This window comes from Vespula pensylvanica, chromosome 14, assembly GCF_014466175.1.
Source record: "Vespula pensylvanica isolate Volc-1 chromosome 14, ASM1446617v1, whole genome shotgun sequence".
Taxonomy (NCBI): domain Eukaryota; kingdom Metazoa; phylum Arthropoda; class Insecta; order Hymenoptera; family Vespidae; genus Vespula; species Vespula pensylvanica.
This window is the reverse complement of record NC_057698.1, coordinates 705184-730652: the sequence shown is the minus strand read 5'-3', so window position 1 is coordinate 730652 and position 25469 is coordinate 705184. Positions and strand designations below refer to the sequence as shown.

General features: G+C 32.2%; 1 protein-coding gene across 3 annotated transcripts in view; it reads right to left on the bottom strand.

Moving 5' to 3' along the window:
- Positions 1-6601: 6601 nt before the first annotated feature.
- The window catches only part of LOC122634233 (pikachurin), a 34258-nt gene continuing 15390 nt past the window's right edge, over positions 6602-25469 (bottom strand). For 2 of the 3 annotated variants that reach the window (XM_043822962.1, XM_043822964.1), the window contains 11 exons: positions 24733-25042; positions 22520-22721; positions 20301-20445; positions 16676-16862; positions 15584-15723; positions 11301-11524; positions 10742-10991; positions 9799-10091; positions 9129-9374; positions 8920-9023; positions 6602-8801 (listed from right to left, as the gene is read on the bottom strand). In XM_043822962.1, the coding sequence (XP_043678897.1) occupies positions 8653-8801; positions 8920-9023; positions 9129-9374; positions 9799-10091; positions 10742-10991; positions 11301-11524; positions 15584-15723; positions 16676-16862; positions 20301-20445; positions 22520-22721; positions 24733-25042 (2250 nt within the window). In that variant the 3' untranslated portion in view covers positions 6602-8652. The remainder of the gene's footprint in view (positions 8802-8919; positions 9024-9128; positions 9375-9798; positions 10092-10741; positions 10992-11300; positions 11525-15583; positions 15724-16675; positions 16863-20300; positions 20446-22519; positions 22722-24732; positions 25043-25469) is intronic. The other variant, XM_043822965.1, reaches the window with a different exon arrangement.

Here is a 25469-nt window from a genome sequence, read left to right as displayed (position 1 = left end):
AAAAAAAAAAAAAAAAAAAAAAAAAAACAAAGAATAAAAAGAAACAAGAACGAAGGGAACACCATTGCTTCTTCGTTAACGATTCGCATGCAACTACAGTGTAAAGTAACGTTCATAGCTCATTCTCTCCATGCCCGTCGAATTTTGATAAAAAATTTACTTTTCATTATCTTTTCCTTTAGTTTTCTTTTTATTGTTGTATTCTCGTTAATTTCAGACAGATAGGTATTTCTTTTGTTTATTTTTTTGTTTCCCTTTAGATCGTATCTTTACTTGGTTTTATTTATTTATTTATTTATTTTTTTTTTTCAGACGAACAGGGCAGGGCTTTTAACGTCACCGAATCAGCTGATATACACACACCAACGTGTTACACGCCCACGCACACATGCACACACATATAATATTATACACTTTCATCCCCGTTTATCGTCGTTACAGGTCGACGCAATTTTTTTTTTGTTTTTTCTTTTCCTTTTTTTTTCTTCCAATGCCTTACTCGCAAATCAATAGTAGCGTTTGTGGGAACATATATATTAATATGTATATATATATATATATATAACTTTTATTTTAATTATTCCTGAAAAATCAAGTGTCAGGGTCCTTCGTGTGTACATACAACAACGTGTTCTTTATCGGCTCACTTAAGTATGAAAAAGTATCTTTTCGATCATGCTATATGTATACATGCACACTCACACATACACATATAATATGTATATATTTATATATTTATAATATATTCGAAGTGCATGGGCCGCAAAAATAGGATAGGATAAATTCTTCTAATAGACTTTGCAGACGGACGTAATAGGTGTATACTTGTAATATACATTATTAATATGTATGTATATATACATATATGTATATATATATATATATATATATTTATATTCATACACACACACACATATATATATATACATATATATATATAATATTTCTCAATAATAATATAATATATTTTTATAATATTCTCTCATATGTATTGCATTTTGCGTGGCATTAATGCGGTGCCCATTTTTATTTTTCACATATTTTCGCTTGAATTATATATTATGTTGATATATCATCCTTTCACAATTAATTAAGTTTAATAGATATGATGTAAAACACATACTCTTCAGCCTTGTTAGTTGATTATTATATTTAATCACTTTTATGTATATATGTATAATACGGTTTCTTTTTTTTTTTTATCTTTCTCTTTTTTCTTCTTCTTCTTTTTCTACTACCAATTCACGTTTTTCTTTCTCTCTCTCTCTTTTTTTTTTTTTTTATTATCATTAATTTTATTTTTATTGATTTATTTATTTTGTTTCTTGTTGCTTGTCAATCGTCAACGTCCATTAATAATCTTTTCTTTTCCCTTTCTGTTTTTTCTATTCGATTCACAAAAAAAAAGAAAAAAAAAAAAAAAGAGAAAAACATAGAAAAGAGGTCACGCGTGCTCACTCGGACGTCTCCGTTTTATTTTCTTTGTCGTTACTACACTGAGTTTGACCCAAAAGGTTTAAACCGATACTTCAGGAGTGTATCGTGGAGATCTCGTAAAACAATTTTTCAATAGGAACCAATGACCGCGATCATAGTGATGGTTTAACTGTGCTACAAGGTCTTCGAGTCGATCCTCCATCTATTTATTACAACACAAACGACGTGGAACAATCTATTTAATCTAACCCGATTTAGTTTCTTTTTTTTCTATTTTAATCGTTCAATTTAAAAAACTTGTAAATTTATGAAGGTAAAAAACGTTGTTCCATTGAATCCTCTCGACATTTCTCCTGAAATATGGGTCAAAACTTTTCTTTTTAGAACATCCTATATGTAGGTAGAAAGAAAGAAAAAAGAAAAGAAGAATAATAAGGGTGGCAAATACGAAATACTTAAACAACACTTCGCGCTTATTTTTTTTCCTCTCTCTCTTTTCCTTCTTTTCGTAATATTTCGAGCTAACAAGCACTTGAATATTCGGCGTTTAAATATATACTTTCGTCCATGTCTCATAAAAAATTCAACTTATAAATTAACATACTAATGGTAAATTAATTTCTATAAACTATTGTTTTTCTTTCTTTTTCTTTTTCCTCCTTTATTTAAAAAATTTTATTTTTCTTTTGTTTTCATCGCTTTAGCCAATTCCGCGTCATTCTCAACGTGCGATACATCAATTATGTATGTAGCTTAAAAAATCGGAGGGTTCTTTTGTACGAAGGTATAAAAAGGATCTCACAAAGCGCGATAGTAAATTTTTAAATAGACGCGAATAAGAAATTGTTTTTCATAATACAAGGTCATAATTTTGGTACAATAATTATTGGAATAATTAAAATCGAATTTTGAGGCACGTGATCATTACATACACACACACACACACACTCATATATATATATATATATATATATATATATATATATATATATATGAGTTAGATAATTAACAAGAAAAAAAGATTCAACGACACGTAAAAAACCATAATGCCGGAAAAGGGATAAGTCGACAAGATGATAATAGTTCCCGTTAATTAATTAATTAATTCTAACGTTAATTAAGAGATTAATAATAATAATAAAGAAAAAAAGAAAAAATACGTGGGGACGAGTCATTTATAAACTTATGTATATAATATAATGTATAATCATTTTCTATATTATATTGCTAAGTCCTCAAAATCTCAAGTACCTTTCCATTATTTTTCATTGACTTAACAGCACAGAGAAATGTTCGACAGAGAGATCAAAGTAGGTTACCCTGTATAATAAGTGTTTCGATTAAGAAGTTTCCGCTAGTAATAAAGGACACCAGTGCAGAGCGGGTTGTGCTTGTCGAGGTTTAATCGGTAAGCATCCAATCCTTTTGCTATTCTAATTTCGATAGGCGGCCCACAACGAAGTGCTCTCGATAGTTTAATAAAAGCTTTGAGCAAGGTCAATTTCTGTTGAGAGGCCGGTTTTTATCGGTTTGGTCGGTGTGATTATAAAGAGGGGACACAATAGAAAATTTTTATCAATTAAATGACGAAGCTTTTCAAACGAATCGTTTACATACATACATATATATATATATATATATATATATATATATATCCACGATCGTTATAATAGATTATTATAATATGTGTCGGGGTGATTACGAAGATGTGATTTTTATTCTTCTCCTTTTTATCTATTCTTTTCTTCCTTTTTCATTTCTCTCGCGATAAGAAATTTCTTAATAATTTATAAAAATAATTTTCTACGTAAATTTTCATTTTAAATTATTAAAAACATTAAAGTGTGAAATACAAAGATCATAAAATCGAAGATCGAATGTAAGCTTTATATACGTGTGTATTTTCTCTTTTCTTTTTTTTCTTTCTCGATCAATGCTCATCATCACCGACACATATATACGCACGTTTACATATAAATATATCATTACATAAGCAATTAATATTGCAGATATATAATATGACTAGAGAAGGAGTTGCAATGAAAAGCATTTGCACGTACTTCTTAGTTTTTATATCCATCCTTTAAATGACTAGAAGTAAATTTTACGAGCGTTAACAAACGAGCACTTTAACTCTCTCCTTTTATTTATTTATTTATTTATTTTCTTCATTAATTCTCTTCATTTTTGATTCTGCATCGAGAGTATTTAAACGAAACTGATTGTACGTAAAAAAGATTTACAATTGAAATTAGATGAATCAACAAGTTTCTCTAATAATCTTGTACAGAGTTATACAAAAAAAAAAAGAAGAAGAAAAGAAAACAAAAAAAAAAAAAAAGAAAAAGCGAGAAAAAGAAAAGGAAAAAGCAAAAAGAAAAAAAGAAAAGAAAAAACATTTTCTGAATTCGTTTAGTTTCGTTAAAACGTATTGTCGCATAAAAATGTTTCACCAAATTTACAAAGTTACCTCGCTATGTTTGATCGTTCTACGCGGCGTTGATTTCGAACTAACAAACTGGCACGGAGTTTGTTTGCGTACACGCGCGTACGAGGGTTGACTATACCCAGGGGCAAATCTGCAACATCGACTGAAACTAGTAGAGTGAGTTGTGTTTTTCGATTGCCTATTTTCAGGCGTCGCAACATACCATTTTCGTTTTTGCATATAAATCAGAACGTTCGATGAAATTCTGTAAATCCTTGTAAACTAATAAAATATATACACATACACATACTATATGTTTATCGGATAAACTATAATAATAATTAAATCCGAATGCGACTTAATCTAAAATATTTTAACAATCGCTTCTCTCTCGTACGTACGTAAATTTGTCCTTTTTTTTACTCTTTTTCTGCGCGAGCTTATTACAAGGATTATTAATATCCTTTATACGTCGTGATGTGTATATATATACATATTATACATACATATATATATATATATAATAATGAGAGATAAGCGATTTTTCGTTATGTGCACGTTTTTAACGACAATAACAGACGGACAGATTTTAGCCATATATAAAATGCTTAAATATATGTATATGTATATATATATATATACATATACACATATATATTATTTTTATTTTTGATCCTGCGATTCTCTTGAAGGGATCCAAGTTCGAATACACGTGTTCAACCAATATGTATGTACGTATGTAATTTTCGATCGTCAATCGCCAACATAACAAAGTGTGTTCACATAGTAATATTACTATATAGTTAATATTATGATATTCTAGGAACCACATTTTTTTCAGTATGAATATAAAGGTGAACCTTTTTTTTTTCTTTTTTTCTTTTTCCTTCCATTTTTCTTCTTTTTTTTTTTTTTACATATATATTATGTATATAAGTATGGTAGAGACGTGAGAGGAAAACGAAGAAAAGCGCTATAGGACGTTCGACTTCACGATCAAAATTGTGTGTTCGGATCGATCGTAACAAATTCTCCCTTCCTCCCTACCTTAATCCAACTCCCTTCCCCTTATTCGCCCTCAATTTTGTTTATATCAAAATAACGCGAAAAATGCGTAAATCATGTAAGAAACGACGAAGGCGAATATTTATGGTATGTATGTATGTTTACTTTCTCTCGGGCGCGCGCGCGCGTGTGTACGTATGCGTGCATGCGTGCGTGCAAAAAACAAAATGCGTTTGTAAAACGACGAATCATCCTTTTTTCTTATTTTTCCTTTTTCCTCTTTTTCATTTACTCTATTACAATTTAAACGTATGCATATGTATGCAGGAATACGACTAATGTAGTCGCGAGTTTTTACTCGTACGATCGATTCTCACGTATTTTATTCATATATATATATATGTGCGTGTATCTGTGTGTCTGTGTACGCGTGTATGTGTGCATGTGTGTATGTACGTATATATACATACATATATATATTTGTATATAATATATATATATGTATATATAAATAATATTAATTATTTTTTTTTTCTCTTTTTTTTCGATAATTTTCCCATTAATTTCTCTACGTTAATTATACTATATGATTCTACTTTTTGATATACTATATCGAATACGTATAGTTAACAGAAATCAACATTAAATCGTACAAAAATTGACATATCAGCCGATTGCTTTTATTAAGTTTCCTGCTGTTCGAATAAGAACTGACTTAATTCTAAATCAGCTCAATGGATCGTACATATATGTACGTGTGTGATATATAACTATACAACATACATATGCGTCGGTGTTTATTTAAAATCCTTGTCCATCGTCATTGTTCCATTCGTTGATATGAGACATGTATATATACATATATGTATATGTATATATATATATATATATATATATATATACACCTAGTAAGTCTATGAATAAATAAATCTAGGATCAGTTCTCTAATCGTCATCATCATTTTCGTTCAAATCATTATGAACAACAGCGATTCGATCTAGAAAACTTTCGAGTACACGAATTGATCGGAGGATACGAACGAAACTAATTTCGTTTTACTTCGTTTATTCTTTTCTTTCTTCCTTCCTTCTTTCTTTTTCTTTTTTTTTTTATTCTTTTTTTATTTTTATTTCTTATACTCTCTCATTAACAGAGAAAGATAGATAGATAGATAGATAGATAGATAGATAGATAGATAGATAGATAGATAGAAGAGAGAGAGAGATAGATAGATAGATAGAAGAGAGAGAGAAAGAGAGAGAGAGAGAGAGAGAGAGAGAGAGAGAGAGAGAGAGAGAGAGAGAGAGAATACGTTTTCATTTTTATTACACACGCATTTTTTATTTTGTTTAATTATTTATTATGTATATATGTATATCGCGATACGTTACAATCGATGTTATGAATGATGCTCGCGTATGTACGTACTGTTGAGAAGCAAAAAAAAATTATAAAAAAACAAAAAGAAAGTAAAAATAAAGAAGTAGTACGTTCTGCGGAGAAGCTTAAAAAAAAAAAAAAGAATTGCAAAATAATATCACCAGAAACGTTGAAAGCTTAGTTACGGATTTATTTCTGCGAGGGAATTCGTTTTTATCTTTTCGATTAACGATTATAAATAAAAAAGTGAGTATAAAAAAAAAAAAGAGAAAAAATTGAATTCCTTTGAGAACACACGTTTATTTCGCGGACGCGATTGATTTATTTTTTTTCTGTTTTTTTCTTTTTTTCTTTCTTTTTATGTCTCTCTCTTTTCTTTCTATAATAGTATCGACAACGAACTATCCCCTTCTCTTTCTCGTAAACGTAATCACCGATCTTTATTCCATCTATCATTCCGATGCTAGGATGATCGAATATTTTTTGGTCCATCGTGTATGTATATAGTAATATATATTTTCTCCTACACGGATCAGGATCTTTGTTGTTTCTTTCCTTCTTTCTTTTTATTTTCTTTATTATTATTTTCTTTTGCTTTTCTTCGTTAAACGGCGATTAGAGCGATCGCAATGACACGCTTCATTAAACGTTATAAAACCGAAAAAGTTGTACTTGTATGTACGTACGTACGTATGTATCTATGTATGTATATATGTATGTGTATATGTATGTATGTATGTATGTATGTATTTATGTATGCATCTATTTATTCATTTATGTACGAAGAACTATGAACGCGTTTATGTAGGTGTATACCCTTCTTAATCGGTATGAAAATTTGTGTCGTAAAAATTCTACGTCGATAAAAAGATCATCGTCGTCGTCATAGTCGCCCTAATCATAATCATAATCATAATCATAATCATAATCGTAGTCGTCGTTATCGTAATCGTTATCATCGTCGTTGGTGTGTGTGGAATATAACTGGCAATACGTACGTACCTATGTATATACGTAAGTATGTATATACGTGCCAAGAAAAATTCTATTCTGTCAAATACACGTACACACACACACACACATACACACACATAAACACACACACACACAAACATATATTATACATATATTTCTATGTATTATATGTATTTATATATGTATGTATTCGATGACCCTGAAACGACGCGAGTATTTTTTATTCTTCCTTGTTCCATTTAATTATTTTTCTTGACTTTACTTTTCTCGTTCGTCCTCCTTCATCCTCTTCCTTCGTTTATTCTTCATCTTCATCGAAGTATCCTTTACCTTTACCGGTGTACGAGGGCGTTTAATAAAAATTGACATTGGAGGGATTTCTCTGTCCTGCCTACACCGTATTATTTCATTATTCCTCTTCCCATTTTCCTCTTTTCCTCGCTTATATTCTTTTTCCTTTTTTTCTTCTATTTATTTTTTATTTATTCTTCCTCTTTGTTCTTTTCTTTTCTTTTTTTTCTTTTTTTCTTTTTTTTTTCTATTAGGCCCACGAACCCTTGCGCCTCGTGTACCAGAAAGTTGTAGTTTGAAGTATAGTTCGAATGTTCGTGTCCTTTTACCGTTACGAAACGTTCACGATCCTTATCTAACAAACTTGCTGCTCGTATTATCAACGCGATCATTCTCGAAGGAGTATTACGTCAAAGGGAGAAAACAAGGAACGAAAAAAGAAAGAGAACAAAAATCGAAAACAAAAATAAAGAAATAAAAAAGAAAGATAATGAAAGGAGAAACGAGATATGACAGAAAAGAAAAAAAGAAAATAATAGCTCCGTGGATTTGACGTTTTGGTAACTATGATTTTTTTTTAACCGGACCAATAGGAGGTCATCACGGAGAATATAAAAAAAAATAAATAAATAAATAGCTAGACGATCGACGGGTGTCAAAGTATTACGACCATATATATATATATGTATATATAATATATATTTTTTTTATTTTTTTATTTTTTTTTTTTATTTAATATCGACGCGTCAAACATATACTTTTTTGCATATAATTCTAGCTTGATAGATATTTCAGATCAGAAGCTCTCTACGTGCGATAAAGAATTATAAAAATGAGGAAAACAGAGATAGACAGAGAGAGAGAGAGAGAGAGAGAGAGAGAGAGAGAGAGAGAGAGAGAGAGAGAGAGAGAGAAAGAGAGACAGAAAGAGAGAGCTCCGTTATGGTCGTAATACTTTGACCTTGACTCCTTGTCGTCGTCATGTCAAGTCAATTCAAGTCAAGTCAAGTGAAGTCGAGTCAACTCAAGTCGAGTCAAGTCGAGTCAAGTATTTTTTGGTAATAAATTCTTTTCATATCCTAAATATAGTCTACGAAAGGCCCTACCATTTCGAAGGTGAACGGCATGGTTCTCTTTCAAGGAATGCACGAATGCGTATTGGTCGCTTGTCCTGGTGACGACAATGGTACCGACAAATCCGAGTCTAATATCAGATCGCTGATGCATCCTACGATACCCTTCGTGTATCTTCCACCTGTTGTCTTTACGATATCTGGCGCACCACCTTTAACAGATATTTATTTTTGATCAGATTTTATCTGTGAATATGGCGTCGTCCTTTCTTCTCTCTCTCTCTCTCTCTCTCTCTCTCTCTCTCTGTTTTTTGTTCTTCTTTTTCTTACCTACGTATAATCCTGTGTCCGTGTTTAATTGTCTCAATTGACCTGGCGACGATGCCGATACGCCTGTACCACTGTCCACCACGAGCGACGCCCATTGCTCGTTTCTGTAATCGATTAAAACATTCGTTCTCGTTTTGTTAATAATTTTGGTACACAGATAATAGGTTATAATTCGTTTTTCATCGACGACGATGATTCTTTCATTTTACCTGACTGCTCTAACACGATGCCACAAATCGTCGTCCAACCTCGTAAGATTATATCTCAAGATAGCTTCGCCCGAGCCAAGGTTATACGCCAATGTCAAATAACCCTGATTCAAACCAAGAGCAAGGAAATCGTCGTTTTTGTCCTTCTGTTCCTGAGGCTCCGAATGTCGACCGCTCCAAAGTAACAACCCACTGCTACTGCTCGCTCGGAATCTCATATTGATATCGACTCTGTAGCTTATTATCCTAAAGTTAAAAAAGAAACGATGCTTGTTGATTTCAAGATAAATATACATCTTGTATGCTCGACGGAGAAAGATTCTCATTTAATACAGTTTCATAAGTATAATAAAATCTTGTTTAAATCAGTTTAAATATTCTGATTAATTATTCTCCATGTATGAAGGAAAATTGCAACAAAATCTATCGATGTACTTTTGCAAAGTATGTAAATATTGTCTCTCATGATTTATATAAAGATTCTAAATAACAATATTTTTCAATAACTTAAAATAAAAGTTTCAAAAGACACCTGTTTTTTTTTTTTTTTTTCAATAATTTTGATCTCAAGATCGACGATTTATATTACTTTCTAATTCGGATAAATTTGTAAAAGTAATATGTATATATATATATATATATATATATATATATATATATATATATGTACCTCTTCATAGTGTCAGCGTCATTATAATGAAGATAACTTTCGCTTCCAGTAAAACTAGGCACAGAATTTTTAAATATCGTCGGTGGTGGTACGTTGACGTTATTACCACGCACCGACGTTAACAACGTATAATCATCCAAAGCTGGGCATGGATGGGGTACACCGGCGTGGCATCGACAGGTGAATCGATCTCGCAGAGGTCGACATTCAGCGTCTCCGCAAGGCCTGGCCTCGCAGGCGTGACCACAATTTCCAACGTTCATACCACCCAAGGCCTCAGCCAAGATACCGATCTGAAAAGTAACACGCGAATGTATATAAATGTCTAGTACTCACGAGAAATGAATTCAAAAAAAGAAAAAGAAAAGTGAAACAAGACAGAAGAAAATGCAAGGAAAAAAGTAAAAAAAAAAAAAAAATACATAATACAATAATATTGTATGTATATATACGTACATGTATATTGTACACTCTATTTGTACATAAAATTAGATTTATAAATATATTATACGTCTATTTAATATTGCACAAATGTATATTATTGGACGTATTATTATATATTTGTTCAACGTGCAATTGTATCGTATAATACAATTACGTATCGACGAAAAGAGAGGAATTGTTACGATTAATTTGGATACGTTGTACTATTAATTTTCAGGACTATTAAAAGCTCAATTATTAAGTTAAAATCGATAATTCATAATGATTTGTAATCATCGCGGAAGTACGACAGGAAAACGATTTTGTTGAAATATTTAATTTCATTATGGATTTTGTTATCTTAAAATTTTCTATTCAATTTTGTTTATATCGTAAGTTCAATTATTGAACTATAGAACTATAGAAATGATATCGAAAATTTATTATTATTTGGCTAAATCTAATGAAATTTCATTGAGAAATTTCATTAATTTCATTAATTTCATTAATTTCAATTTACCTCGCGCCGATTAAGAATGACGCTTTGAATGCAACCGACGAAGCTGCTCGTTGTTTTAAGTTTGAGCGAATAGAGATCGGGCGATGGTGCACCACCGAGGTACAGATTCAATGGTAAAAATAATTGCGTGTATGCGCCTGGTGCCAAAATCTCTCGTAGCGGATCGTCCTCGACTTTGAGAGACGCCAAACGACCAGTCCTCGACACTTTGATTTCTAACCATTCCCCTAAATGAACTGGGCTGTCGCTTCTAAAATAATAATAATAATAACAACAGTAATAAAAGTTAAAATTAATAACGATAACGAGTGACGCGGTTTCTTTTCTTTCTTCTCCTTTTTTTTTTAATTATTCAAATCAAATTAATAATGACAAATCTAACGACACGATTGGTCGAATGATTTTTTCTTTTTTTTTTTTTTTTAGAGAGTTATTCCAAACGACTTCGTACGGAGTATGAATGATATTTTTTAGTGACAAGAAAAGGTAATAAAACGGAAAAGAAAAGAAAACGTAAAATGGTTTATAATTAAACGTGTCGATATAGAAATCGATAGACCTTAAGGTAGCTGCTCCAGTTCCTAAATCGAAGGTGAAATGTACGTATCCCGAAGAAAGATAAAGTGCGATAAAATCACCGGAAGCATCGCTGTGATGCCCATTGTAAATGATTACACCGTCGGGAGCCGTAGGCTTTAAGGTCACAGATAATTCTAACCAGGAGAGTGAAGTATCACCTAGTCCTGGATAACGTAAATAGGATGACCCATTAAACGATGGTACCTATAAAATGAAAGATAAATAGTTACGAATAATGTAGAGATAATTATTCATCTTGACTTATTCGAAATTTTAAATTTCAATGTGTCCGTGCGTGAGTGTATGTGCGTGAACGATCGTTATTAATCAATCAATAATACTTCAATTATTCATCATTTATTAATATTTATAGGAGGAATATTTTTCTATATGTCAGATGCGTCTTTTTCGTTCGAAACTTTATTATCATTTCGTACTTCGTTCCATCTATCATTGAAAAACTACTACTATACACATACGTACGAAGGGGTTGCATACCGCAAGGGTTCCATCAAAACTTTCTTACCGATGAATAATACTCGCAACCGTAATTATCGATGAGTAGAAAGCGTTGCCTATTCCGAGGCGTATACACGTCTAATTAAATCGCCAAACACGCGCGTAGATATTTATTCATTTCGATTCTTGATCATTTAGATTCACAACGTTTAACACTATTTCTGATAACACATATCTCCTAATACGGTAGAAAAATGATGAAAACGTAACGTTTGTCCACGCAAACGATTATAAATGATAATGAAATATAACTGTTAATAAAATTAACTGTTGACTGTTAATAAAATTAGTATTTATGGTAGAAAGTTTTCAGCTGAATCATTTTTCTCGGTAATAAATTATCGTTAAGTACGTCGACTTGTATACCGCTTCGTAATTTGTGTTCCTAACTGTAAATCTCCGAATGTTCTCCTATAGAACGTTTATTCTCTACGCAGACAATGTCAGAAATCCTTTTAAGACTGTTAATCGCCGTAATAAGTTAGAGGTCGAAAACTGCGGAAGTGGATGTTACGTGTAAGGCAAATACTCGGCCATTAGTGTCAAGGTTCGTTCGTTAGTCAGTGCCTTCTCTCTCTCGTTCATGAAACGAAACTGGGTTGAGTAAAGTCTTCGACATAGGATCTAAAGATTTTCGCCTACACGACGACGATTACCATCTTAAAATCTTGTCCGCCTTGCTGATCTAATTTCTCGACATATATGTATATGGATATGCATATACATATAAATTTTTTTTCTATGTAAAAACGGAGGAAAAAAAAAATAGAAACATTTATTCACAGACAAAATAGTAACACGTATGACCGTTCCTCTCAAAAGAAATTTTGTAGAAACTGAAATTCTTTGAAACTAGTTTGCAAAGGGAAAGAATTTTTTCATCAAAACTTTCCATACATTTTCTTCTTCGACTTTATCTTCTATCTAAAAAGGGAAGAGAAAAAGTAAGGAGGAAAAGGAAAAGGAAAAGGAAAAGAAGAAGAAAAGAAAATAGAATCGAAATCGAAAAGGAATCGACGTCCAAAGACGTACTCTATTTCACGAAGAAAACTTTTCAAGATTTCTAATGCGATCCTATCGTCTCGATTGCTAGAAACTCTTGCGCGCTAACAATAAGATAAGAGTTAGTTTCCATTATCGAAAGAGCTATTAATCTGATCTATAGTTTTTTAAGTACGAGTACAATAGTTTTGATTTTCGATTGGTTGAACAAGATACAAATAGATAGAGAGAAAGAGAAAGAGAGAGAGAGAGAGAGAGAGAGAGAGAGAGAGAGCATAGTTTAGTTAACAGATTAAAATAAATTTATTGTGTCAACGAGAGAAACGTGTTCAATAACAAAAGATAAAATACAAAGGAATTATCTGATATCGCTTGATCGAAAGTATAGTTCAAATATTTGATATCGTTTCTTCTCAGGTATAATTCAGAAAATTATTAGAAAATATTTTTGATCGAATTCAACTAATCTTAACACCTCCATATACTTATACATACATACATACATACATACATATATATATATATATATATATATATATGTAACATAATGTTTATTTTGTAACAGGGCAAATCTCTTCTAATTCGCACGTATATCTAAAACGCATGCTCGGTGAAACTAAATGTTTGCTCATTCACGAACCCATTCACTACGAATGGACACGTATGTACGTACGAACGTAGACGTACGTATCTATGTTTACTTGTTTGTATGTACGTTCGTACGAGAGTAAGCACGCGTGTATAGATGTTTCCGTGCGTATGTAAACCATGAATTGGAAATTCAGCCTATAGCTATGATAAACGGTTGGTCGAGCGTTCCTAATATTTACTCGAGTTAATCTATTAGTCAAAACCACTTGCTTTAATGTTAATAATTATACCTTTATACGAATGTCTGCAACATTCTATCTATCTATAATCGTCCAACTCTTTTTATTCTCGTATAGAACTTTACCGTTTATATGAGCAACCTCTAAAACGTGACCGAGAAAGACGTACACCTCTCCTCTCGAATCAACATTGAGAAATATCGACAAAGACCATCTGAATATTCTACACCTAGTCAGGAGGGAGAGTTGAACGTGTAAACTCGGAGAATTATTCAAACCTAGAATCAGCATACTTCGATCGGAACGATAAAGCTATCTCGCTAACGAATCGTCTGTCTCTCTCTCTCTATCTCTCTATCTCTCTATCTATCTCTATTTATCTCTATCTATCTATCTCCTTGTCTCTCTCTCTCTCTCTCTCTCTCCCTTCCCTTTTTTCAGATTTTAAATCACTCGTTCTAATACCATCTCTTGTTATCTCTCCTACAAATTTTATACGGCAAAACTCTGTTTGCTGTTTTTACAAACTATAGAATTACTACAAATTGGTAAAAATTAATCCAACATCTTTTACATCAGTTCCATATTCTGAGATTTTTTAGACCTTCTGATATTTTTGTGTTAATGAATGACAAAAAATTAAAAACTTGATCAAAGATTTTCCTATTTTAAACACGTTCGACATTAATCTACCCTCCGTTACACAGAATCCATTTTCAAAATGATTATTGTTAATTCAATTCTTATCGAAATGAAATTGTCCCGGCGGAAAAAAAAAACGAAATTAAAAAGAAAGCAGAATGATCGTTTCTTAACGTCGAAATTGATTTTATTAATTTTCTTTCTCTATTTGGATCAATTATGTAATTGTTATTTATATGATGCGATAACGTATTTATATGAAAAGAGATACATATATATATATATTTTTTTCTTTTTCTTTAACAAGTTAATATCACATGGACGATCATCCTTCCAGCAGGATCGACGGATTCCAAATATCTGAATAATGGATGAAAGTATGTTCCACATTGGTTTCTTACCAAGAAAAGTCGAAGATCCGATGAGAAACTTTACGAACGTGTCTTTTTTTTCTTTCAAGTGTGAAAAAAGGAGAGAGAGAGAGAGAGGGAGAGAGAGAGAGAGAGAGAGAGAGAGAGAGAGAGAGAGAATGAAACGATCGAAATAAAAAAGAAAAAAGAAGAAGAAGAGTAAGTTGAAGAAGAAGAAGAAGAAGAAAAAGTGAAAGATGAATAATAAATAGAAGCGACAAAATCGATTATGCGGAAAACGAGATCTTAATACATATATCAATATTCTCTTAAATAATAATTTCCATTAATTTTCCAATTATTATCATCGTCGTCGTCGTCGTCGTCGTCGTCGTTGTTGTCGCATTCGTTCCAATAAAAAAATGATAAAATTAAAAATTGTTTAAACGCTTGTTTCTGTAATAAAATATAAAAAAAAAATCTAATACCGAATATAATAAAATAAAAGGAAAGGCTATTCTTCGAAAAGGAATGACTGTAAATATCCCTTTGTTATTTCTCGTGTTTCTCTCTAAGAACATAATCCATTAATGAAGATATTTTTTGGGAAGTATAATAAATTAATGAAAGAACGAATTTTCACGTTTTTTACGTTTACCATTATGCTTTCGGGATTTATGGGGGAGCGCGCAGCTGTGTGTAATTCAGACACTTGTCGTTATCGTTGATAATTTTGATGATATTCTTATTTATTCAGATGGGACATATATGTGTGTTATGTATATATAGCTGCGTGAAAAAAAAAGAAAAGAAAAGAAAAGAAAAGAAAAGAGAGGAGAGAAATTGTTGATAATATAATATAATATATATATATACATATATGTGTGTGCGTGTGTATACATATACGTATATGTATTTACCTGAAGGTCTACTCTAGTCTCACAGAGATCACCGGTGTATCCAAGAGGACAGAGACACACTGCAGTGTCACCCCCGGTTGTCAGACATTTTCCACCATGAGCGCATGGCACTTTGCTGCACCTATCCGCCGTGCATTCCTCTGAAAGGGCCGAGTAATTCGAGTGATTTAATTAAACGTCCCTTAAACGTTCGTAATTAAAATCCGAGAGGTACCCCACCGCCGGGAGTTCTATATATATATATATATATATTACCGATTTTACTTTTATTCGCTTAGTTCCACTCTTCTTTTTCTCCCCCCTTCTCCCATTCTTTTTTTTTTTCCTTTTGTTTACTCTTTACAGATATATGAAGTCGTACGAAACAAATAATTTCACGAACCCCTTTCTTCGTAATATTTCACTGCATTTCTCGAGCCTTCATTTAACTCTCTATCTTTTATTCTCTTTATATCTCTGTTTCTTTTTCCTCCTTTTTTCTCCCCCACCCTTTTTCTTTCTCTTTTTTTCTTTCCTTCTATCTTTCTTTCTTTCTTTTTTTTTTCTTTTTTTCTTCTCATTTTTTCCTGCGCGCAATTTTTTATATTGTTCTCGACGTAATGGAAAATGTAACGGATGATTATCTCGAGAACTGAATTGAGATGTCGGAACACATTTTTGCTTCTCGCAACGAGAGGAATCTAAATCGCGCGTTTACATACATACGTGAACATACGCGTGTGTTATACGCCTACTCGTTCCATTCTTTCAATATCAAATTTTTAGTCCATCACGTAGTAACTTTTAGTCTACCTCGTAGCAAAAAATAATTCTTTTTCGAAGACTTTTTATATAGATCCATCGTTATTACTATTCTTTGTTTTTTTTTTTTTTTTTTAATCCAGAAAGAAGCTATCGGATTAAGAAAAAAAAAAAAAAAAATAATAATAATCTCGAAGAAAGGAGTAATAATTTTTAGGTTTAAGAATTATTTGCATTATACCGATTTGTTGTTTTACTTTTTCATGTTTTTTTTTTTTTTCGTTTGCGAGGAAAAAAAAAAAAAAAGGAAATGGAAAGTCGACAAAAGTTGTCGATGAAAATGGTTCTTACCAACGTCGAAACCATTGGCTGCGTCACCCTGGGGTGCCAAGGGGAAACGGTAACGGTGCTCGTTCGCCTCCAAATGTCGGATGCAACCCTTGAATCCAGTTCTCACTGGGAGCCTCTCGAGGCCGCTCGTATTTCCCGGTCCACCAACGAAGAGGGGCTCGCGGAAGGTAATCCTCGAAAATAAGCCCTGTAATTTCGAAGCGATGCCTCGTGACGTCGAGCACGTTCGGATAATTATCGATCTAATAACGAAGCGATATGGGATTCGACCAATTCGTTGGTCAATCGTTTTATCGATGACATTAGTGAAACAAAAATCTCTCTGTCTCTATCTCTCTATCTATCTATGTCTGTCTGTCTCTTCATCTCTCTTCCTCTTTAATTTATTCCTCCATCAAATGTGCAATGTTCTCAAAATAGAAACGGTATGTTTCCCGCACGAGTGTGCGCGTATTATACGATTGAAAAGTAAAGATAATATAAATTATTCGATATAAAAAATAGAGTTCTATTCTAAATTTTATTTTAATACGTGTGTATAATGTGTAAGATATTGTTAGAGATATTAAAATATTATTATATATATTTAAGATTTCTTATAATATATGTGTGTGTGTGTGTGTGTGTGTGTGTGTGTGTGTGTGTGTGTGTTGATTTAAAAGATTATAGTTTTATTGTCTCTGAGGAAAAAGGGTAATTGATTTTTAAAATCAATAAACTTTTGACCCGCTCTCTGTATTAGTTTTTTTTTTCTTTTTTCTTTTCATTTTATATACGTTTATATACCTATAGTATATCAGGATTCGTATCTTTCTTTTTATTTTCCTTTTAATCGAATATGTTACAAGTGGATTCTACTCGGTCAGTAACCAAAAGCAATGAATTTTCGTTTCGGACAGAATTTCGTTCTTTTCTGAAATTTTCTCGATATATCGAACAAAAAGAAATAGAGAGAGGGAGAATATATATATTATATAAAGTGTTTTCAATTTGAATCAATCCACAAGAATATATTGTTGAAACTATCCGTGTTTCGGAACAAAAAGTTGTGGTAAAATAATCTGTAAACAAATTCAATCGTTCTGTGAAATATGTTTTAACACGCCTTCGACTCCATTATTTTCTTTTCTAAATCAGGAATGATAGATTTCTCTGGTAAAACTTCGTATTTGAAATAATATCAGAGAAATAAAGAGAACTATATATATATATATATATATATATATATATTTATTCCCTTAGAAATAAATATAAATCATAATAGATAAAGAAAAATTTGAAATAAAAAAGGAGGAGATAGAAAGAAAGAAAGAAAGAAAGAAAGAAAGAAAGAAAGAAAGAAAGAAAGAATAAAAATTCCATATTAAACCGTATATACTCAAACAGATCGAAAGGCCAATAAATTTCTATGTATATTAGCTGTAGAAAAGAAAATATAAATAAATAAATACACAGTCGATAAAAATTCATTTCGTTATTAAAAAGAAAAAGGAAAACATCGACAACGTTAAAATCTCTGCTGTCATAAAAGTTTAAAAATAAAAATAAAAATAAAAATAAAAATAAAAATAAAAATAAAAATAAAAAGGAAAGGAAAGTATCAAACGATATCCTTCTTTTCTGTTCGTTCGAAACATTTTTCGTTATCATTAATAATTTTGATAATATTCTTATCCGATTTATTCAAATATAGCATATATATATATATATACACATATATATGTATATGCATGCGTATGTATATATATGTACATATATACATACATATATAAGTACATATATATATACTCAAACGTATTGAATTAATTGTTTGCACCGTCTGGAGTAGCGTCAGGAGCGTTGTGAATTATGATTACGCGAGCACCCGACCGAGAATTATAAAGGACCAACATTTCTATAATATCGTCGAGCGTTCCACTGCATTCTGTCATTAACGATCGTACAATCCTGCACTCTCTCTTTCTTTTTCTCTTTCTCTCTTTCTCTCATTACTACGCATGTACGAATAAATATTAAATTTCATAATGTACTCGTGGCGCTTGCTCGATGAAATTTTTCTTGTTTTTCGCTTCTTTTTTCTTTTTCCTTTTTCAAAGTGCATTAATTAAAAAAAGAAAAAATATATATATATATGTATATATGTATTAACAAAAAAAAAAAGAGGACACAGAGGGAGAGGGAGAGGGAGAGGGAGAGAGAGAGAGAGAGAGAGAGAGAGAGAGAGAGAGAGAGATAGTATTTAAGAGTACCTATTTAAAAATATAACCTCGTGAATTTGTATTAAATCCAATAGGGAATGAGAAAGACATTAATGTCGTTGGTATACGAAATAGAACTCGAAGAGAGAGATGGACTTATATAGACGTGGCTCAATTGAAAATTTTACTTTTAAGTTAGTGGAAAATGTTCGTAGCTACTGGTCTCTCTCTCTCTCTCTCTCTCTCTCTCTCTCTCTCTTGCTCGCTTTCTAGCTTTCGTCGACTCATGAATCAACGTCGGACTCTTTGGGAACGTTTAAAGCACCCAGATTTCAAAGACTTCGCGACTCGACGATTAAGAAGACGTTTCATCTCATCCCGGATATATACTCTCTCTTTCTCTCTCTCTCTCTCTCTCTCTCTCTCTGTACGTACGTCGACTAGAATTTACTTCAAAATCTTTAAACTACTTGTGCGCCAATTTCGTTTTCTGTATGGTATCTCATTTAAAATATGTCGCTTTGTTTATTTCAAAAATATTTATTTAACGAATTTCCTCATCCTTCTGGAATTAATTATTACGAACGATTAAGTTTTTTCGATTAAAAACGAGAGTTCGTACATAAAAAGAAAAGAAAAGAAAGAAAAGTGAAAATGAGCTTATTTCGGAGAAACATTATATTTATATTTCAATTACTATAAAATAAAGAAAGAATATCGTGTTTGAACATTGTAGATATATAGTTGTCATCCTTAAATTCATTACGGACGATTACGTGATAAGATAAACGTGTGTATAAATAAAATTATTTCAAATAACAAATTCGTTGATAGAAAAAAAAAAAAAAAAAAAAAGAAAAGAAAAAAAAGAAATATGAACAGAAAACGAGAGATAAACATATAGATAAACAGATAGAATTTCGAAAAAATACAACATTACATTATATATTTCATTTGCGATATATCATATCTATCTATCTATTATTATACACACTTAATTAACTTTTTCGTATCAAGTTTATCGAATTAATCGGTTAAATGAAAGCGAAAAAGATAAGAAAGGAAGGTGGACTTTACGTACGAAGAAAGGAACGAAGAATTCGCTGAGTCGCTGAATAAAAAAAGAAAGAAAACAGAGAAGAAAAGAAAAGCAAAAAAGAAAGAAAGAAAGAAAAGATAAGAAAAGCAAAGAAAAATTCAATAGTCTTGTAAACTTGAATATGGAGGATAGGGGAATAAGGGGATAGCGGGATAAGAAAGAAAAGGAGAAAAAAGAAAAGAGAAAGAAAGAGAGAAAGAAAGAAAGAAAGAGAGAGAGAGAGAGAGAGAGAGAGAGAGAGAGAGAGAGAGAGAGAGAGAGAGAGAGAATAGAATGAAAACGGAAGATATATCGTGTTAGATATCAAGATAAGCCGAGAAACACTCACCTCCGATCTTCCTTGCACACGCTTTTCCTGATTCAGCTGTATCCAGGCGTCCCAACGATGCCGATAGACGCTCAAAGTGTTCCACTCGTTGAGCTTCACCGTTTGCGTGCTTCTCACGGTACCCGCGCCACTTCCGCAATCGAACCTTGACGAGATGAAAGAGAAAGACAGACAGAGAGAGAGAAAGAGAGAGAGAGAGAGGGAGGGAGGGAGAGAGAAGAAGGAAAGAAAAAAGAAGGAAAGAAAGAGAAAAGAGACGATGTATCATTGATCGACGAATATCAGGTCCCATCAAAAGCCAACGAAAATCATAGCTTTTCTATACTAAAAGCTTTGAAAACTCGATTACCGGAAATATTTAAATCGAGATATCGCTTATTCGCGATATAGAGAATGAGAAAGAGAGCCACTTGTTTACGATTTTTCCTCGCACACGGGATACATCGAAATTTCAATTAAAAAGAAACGAAAAGGAGAAGAGGGAAATGGGGAAAAAAAAGCGAGAAAATGAAACATTCTTTTGAAGTGTACGACGACAACAACAACAACAAAAAAAAAAAACAAATACATTTCCAAAACTGTTACTTTGATTCTCGATCTTTACAAGGATCAGAGAGAATTTGTGTAAATTCCGACGAGAATCCATATACCAAAGTGATTCGAATATTGGAAATAATGAAAAAAAAGAAAAGAAAAAATACGCATACGTCTGTTTCCAAAAAATAAAAAAAAAAGGAATAGACAAATTTTTATTGCTTTCGAATAAATGAATAAAAGAATGTTTCGTTTTCTTCTTTTTTTCAATTCGTACAAAAATTTCGATGTGTAAATTAACGTAAATTGTAAAAAAGAATATGGGAGAGAAGAAAAATTTCGTTTCTTTTCCTATTTTCCTCGTGTCGAGAAAAAGGAAAATAAAAAAGAAACAACGAATAAATAAATAAATAAATAAATAACTAAATAAATAAATAAATATATATATATATACGAAACTCGATGGAGAAACAAAGTGAACAAAGGAAACAAAGTGTCACAGGGAAAGATCGTTTACGAACGTATATAAATCATTTGTGACGACGAATATGCAAATTGCATATATTGCAGCAACGCATATCTATCTACCGCGTAGAAGACATCTAAATTGAACTTTAAGTTTCATTCCACGGTCGCGTTTCAAATCGTGGCACGTCGTTCTCGTTCTCTGAGATTTCCGGACACGACATAGAGAAACGTATACAAGAACAGACATACACAGACACAGAAATAGACACAGACACTGACACAGACAAAGAAAAAAAAATATATATATGCATTCGTTTATATACGTTCTATATGGAAGCTATATATGTACGTGTGTATATATATATATGTATTTATGTATGTATATGTATATGTATATGACGTTGAGAGGCACGCGAAAGAACGAAGAAGAGGACCACGACGAGACGTGCCTAGGCTCACGAACCTTTAATACCAACTTATGCATAGCTTTTCCGCGAGAGAATCGCGTGTTACTAGTGCACGCGAATTTTCTCACCAAATGAATATATGCATGAACCGAAAGAAAATGGGCCTTGAAAGTTGCATCATTCGATTCGACGTGCTCCTCTGACGCGTATTCCAATAATAAATAAATAAATAAATAAATAAATAAATAAATAAATATGAATATAGATATGTATATAGATGCATATAGTATAGTAATAGTATTTCATTAAATTTATATATAAATATATATATATATATATGTATAATATGTATATATATTATATATATGTACTATACACACACACACATAAATCTGTTTTATAAATATGCACAAACTATGTAAATTCTCTAACATACACTTGTACATACATAAGTCTATATTGTGAGTATTGATACAAATGGTATAAATACAAATGATATAAATGCTTCCATGTACATAGAAACGTGATAAGGAAGGAGATAAAAAAGAAAAGATTCTTTTCTTTATCGTATCATTACATATTGATATTAGTCAATTACTTAATTGATTTATTCACTTATTCATTCAATAAATTAAATAAATATGACTTTTGAATAAGTTTATTTTCAAGTAAGAAAGAAAGAACGATACGCTCGGTACGTCGGACTTCTTTTCTCGTTTCTTGGTACTTAGGCGTGTGAAATGTGATATATGATATAAATATGTACACACACACACACACACACATATATATATATAATTGATTAATTACCTGAACTCGATAAAACCGTGATGCAATATAAGGGCCATAAAATCACCTTGGAGATCGTCTCGTTCGCCAGCAAGAAGCAGTACACCGTCCCATGCTTCCGGCCGAAATTCTAACTCTAATTGTACGTGCTTGTAAGCCGCCCTTAGCGCTGGAAATGCCAACCAACCTGACCCCGTAAACCTCGGTGATCTCACTTCGACTTCTGAAATAAAAATGAAAAGAAAAACACGAGATGTTATTATCGCGTGTTTACACACGCACGTTCATTCGTTCTACCTGTACGTCGTTCGTCATTGAGTTAATCTTTAACAAGTGACATTGAAACGCGTCTTATACATTTGTTTTTACTTGAATACTATTACGATATTACATAACAATGCAATAGTATGTTAATAATATATATATATATATATATATAAAACTTTAAATTATTATAACGATACTATATTATACTATTTTATAACGTAAATGAAAAATTAGAAATATTCTTATTTTTCTTTTATCTCTATTCCACTTTTATTTCATCATCCTTTCTAAATGATTTATAGATGACTTATAAAATTACAAAATTTACACGGGAGAGTCGCATTTTCCGCACCTTAAAAATAACCCCATTCCTCTTTCCCTCTCCCTTTTTCTATTTAATTCCCATAATAACGATGATTTCTTATCTCACTAAAAGAGAAGAGGAAAAAGAAGAGAGAGAGAGAGAGAGAGAGAGAGAGAGAGATAGTGAGAGAGAAGAAAAAAAATAAAAAGAAATTACGAGAAGAGAAATTAGACTCAGGGTACTATTCAGCGAATAGGAAAACAGGCTTTCGGCCATTAATGTGTACGTCTTTTGTAATAAAATAGAGCAACGGTATCTCGTTTAGACGTCGCCGTTCCTAAAAGTTTGCACAGCATGCGCACCACAGCCACGTCTTTCATTTCAAAACGGCGCACGTCGTCGTGAGTACGAGCGTGGCTCTCTGAGAGAAAAGAAAAGAAAGAGAAAAAGAAGAAAAAAAAAAGCAGAAAAAATACAAGAAAGAGAAAGAGAGAGAGAGAGAGAGAGAGAGAGAGAGAGAAAAGAGGGGGAAGAAAAAAAGGCTACAAGTGTATACATAAAACATACTTTACGAGCATCTCTATAGATCTTACTGCGGGAGAGATATTAAGTTTCAACAAAATATTAAGATTTTCTCAACCCAAAAAAGAAAATAACAAAATGGAAGAAAAGGGAAGAACTTAATCTCTCTTTCTCTCTCTCTCTCTCTCTCTTTCTCTCTCTATCTATCTATCTCTATCTGCATGCGCGACGATGAAAATTGTACATGTGGAAACACTTGTGCACATCGAGCTTGTAGATTGCAGCTGTTGAATGCAAACGTCAAAAGTCTTGCCTTACGCCACATTACTTTTTCTTTCTTCCTATTTCTCTCTCTCTCTCTCTCTCTCTCTCTCTCTCTCTCTCTCTCTCTCTCTCTCTCTCTCTCTTCTTGGTCTTTTACTTTTTTTCTAACTCACTCCTCCCTCGAGTTGCGCGCGTGTCTCACCGAGATTATAGCTTTATATTAAACTCTCCTTTTCGTCGACGTTATTTCAAGCAAATGACGGTAAAACATTTTCTTTTCCTTTCCTCTTTCTTTTTTTCCCCGAGTCTTGAAGTGGAAAGAGAGAAAAAAATGTGAGCCGGAGGAAGAAAGTAAAGAAAGTAAAAAAGAAACGTACGTACGATGTATCGATTGATCCATCATTTTTTGGAGCTTCAAAAAGAAAAGAAAAGAAAAGAAAAGAAAAGAAAAGAAAAAAAAAAGAAAGGTATAAAAGTTCATAAGCGATATTAAAAACCCGCAACTCTGCTTTTTCTCTAAGCTAGACAGAACAAGACCGAAGCAGGGCTAATTCTTCTTTTTTTCCTTCGTTGTCTATTCCCTCCCGCCTTTCGCATATTGGAAAATTACTAATCTAGGACACTTCTTATAATACGAATACCTCGAAGCAAAAAAAGAAAAGAAAAGGAAATAAAGGGAAAAGGAAAAAAGAAGAAGAAGAAAAAGAAGAAGGAAAAAAATTAACCCTTACGAAAATATCTCGAGCGAGAAGTTCGATCGATTTCTAATATAACCAGAGAACCTTTTTGGGGCCAATCTCTTCTCTTTTAGGATAGGGGTGTGTTTTTCTTTTTTGTCCCAGCCTATAAAGGAAAGAAGAAAGTACGTCTCGTTTACCAAGCTGACATCGATCGCCGCCTCTACCAAGAGGGCATTGACACCTCTGCCTGAAGGAGTTGCCTTCCTTCTGCTGTCTAAGAGCTACGCTGTTGCCCTCGAGATCCATAGTCATCGATCCATCCTCGTTGCTTCCATTTCTCTCGGCAACTAATACCACCCGAATGTCTTCATCGAGGGACGGCTCAACGAAACAATTACCGGGTCCACAATCCAAGGTACAGGTTGCTTCGGTACTTGCTATAGTACTACTACCTAGCTCGCTCGTTGACCACGATCTCGTTGATGATTTCCGCGTCGTGCTTGGTACCTGTAACGAAAGTTTCCTAATCATTGTTTTTATCGTTTAGAGAAGAAGGAAAGATTGACCGATATAAATTTTACTCGAACGAAATTATACGATGAATATTTTATTCGTACGGATCGAGCGTGTCGAAATAAAAAAAAAAGAAAAAAAAAAAGAAAAAGAAAAAAAGAAAGAAAGAAAATTTGTCATTGAACATTTTTTACATAACTTTGTGCTCTTTCGTTTTTATACTGTTTTCTTTTTCCTCTCTTTTTTTTTTTTTTTTTTTTTTTTTAATAATTTGTCACTAAAAAGTAAGAACACATAGGTGACAAGAGAAAATGGTGTTTCATTGGGAAAGAAAAAAATTTCTAGACACCCCTAGAAATTTTTCTTCGTTGCTTGCGAAGTTTTAGATTCTCCTTGTTTAATTGATCCTCATTTTCGAATA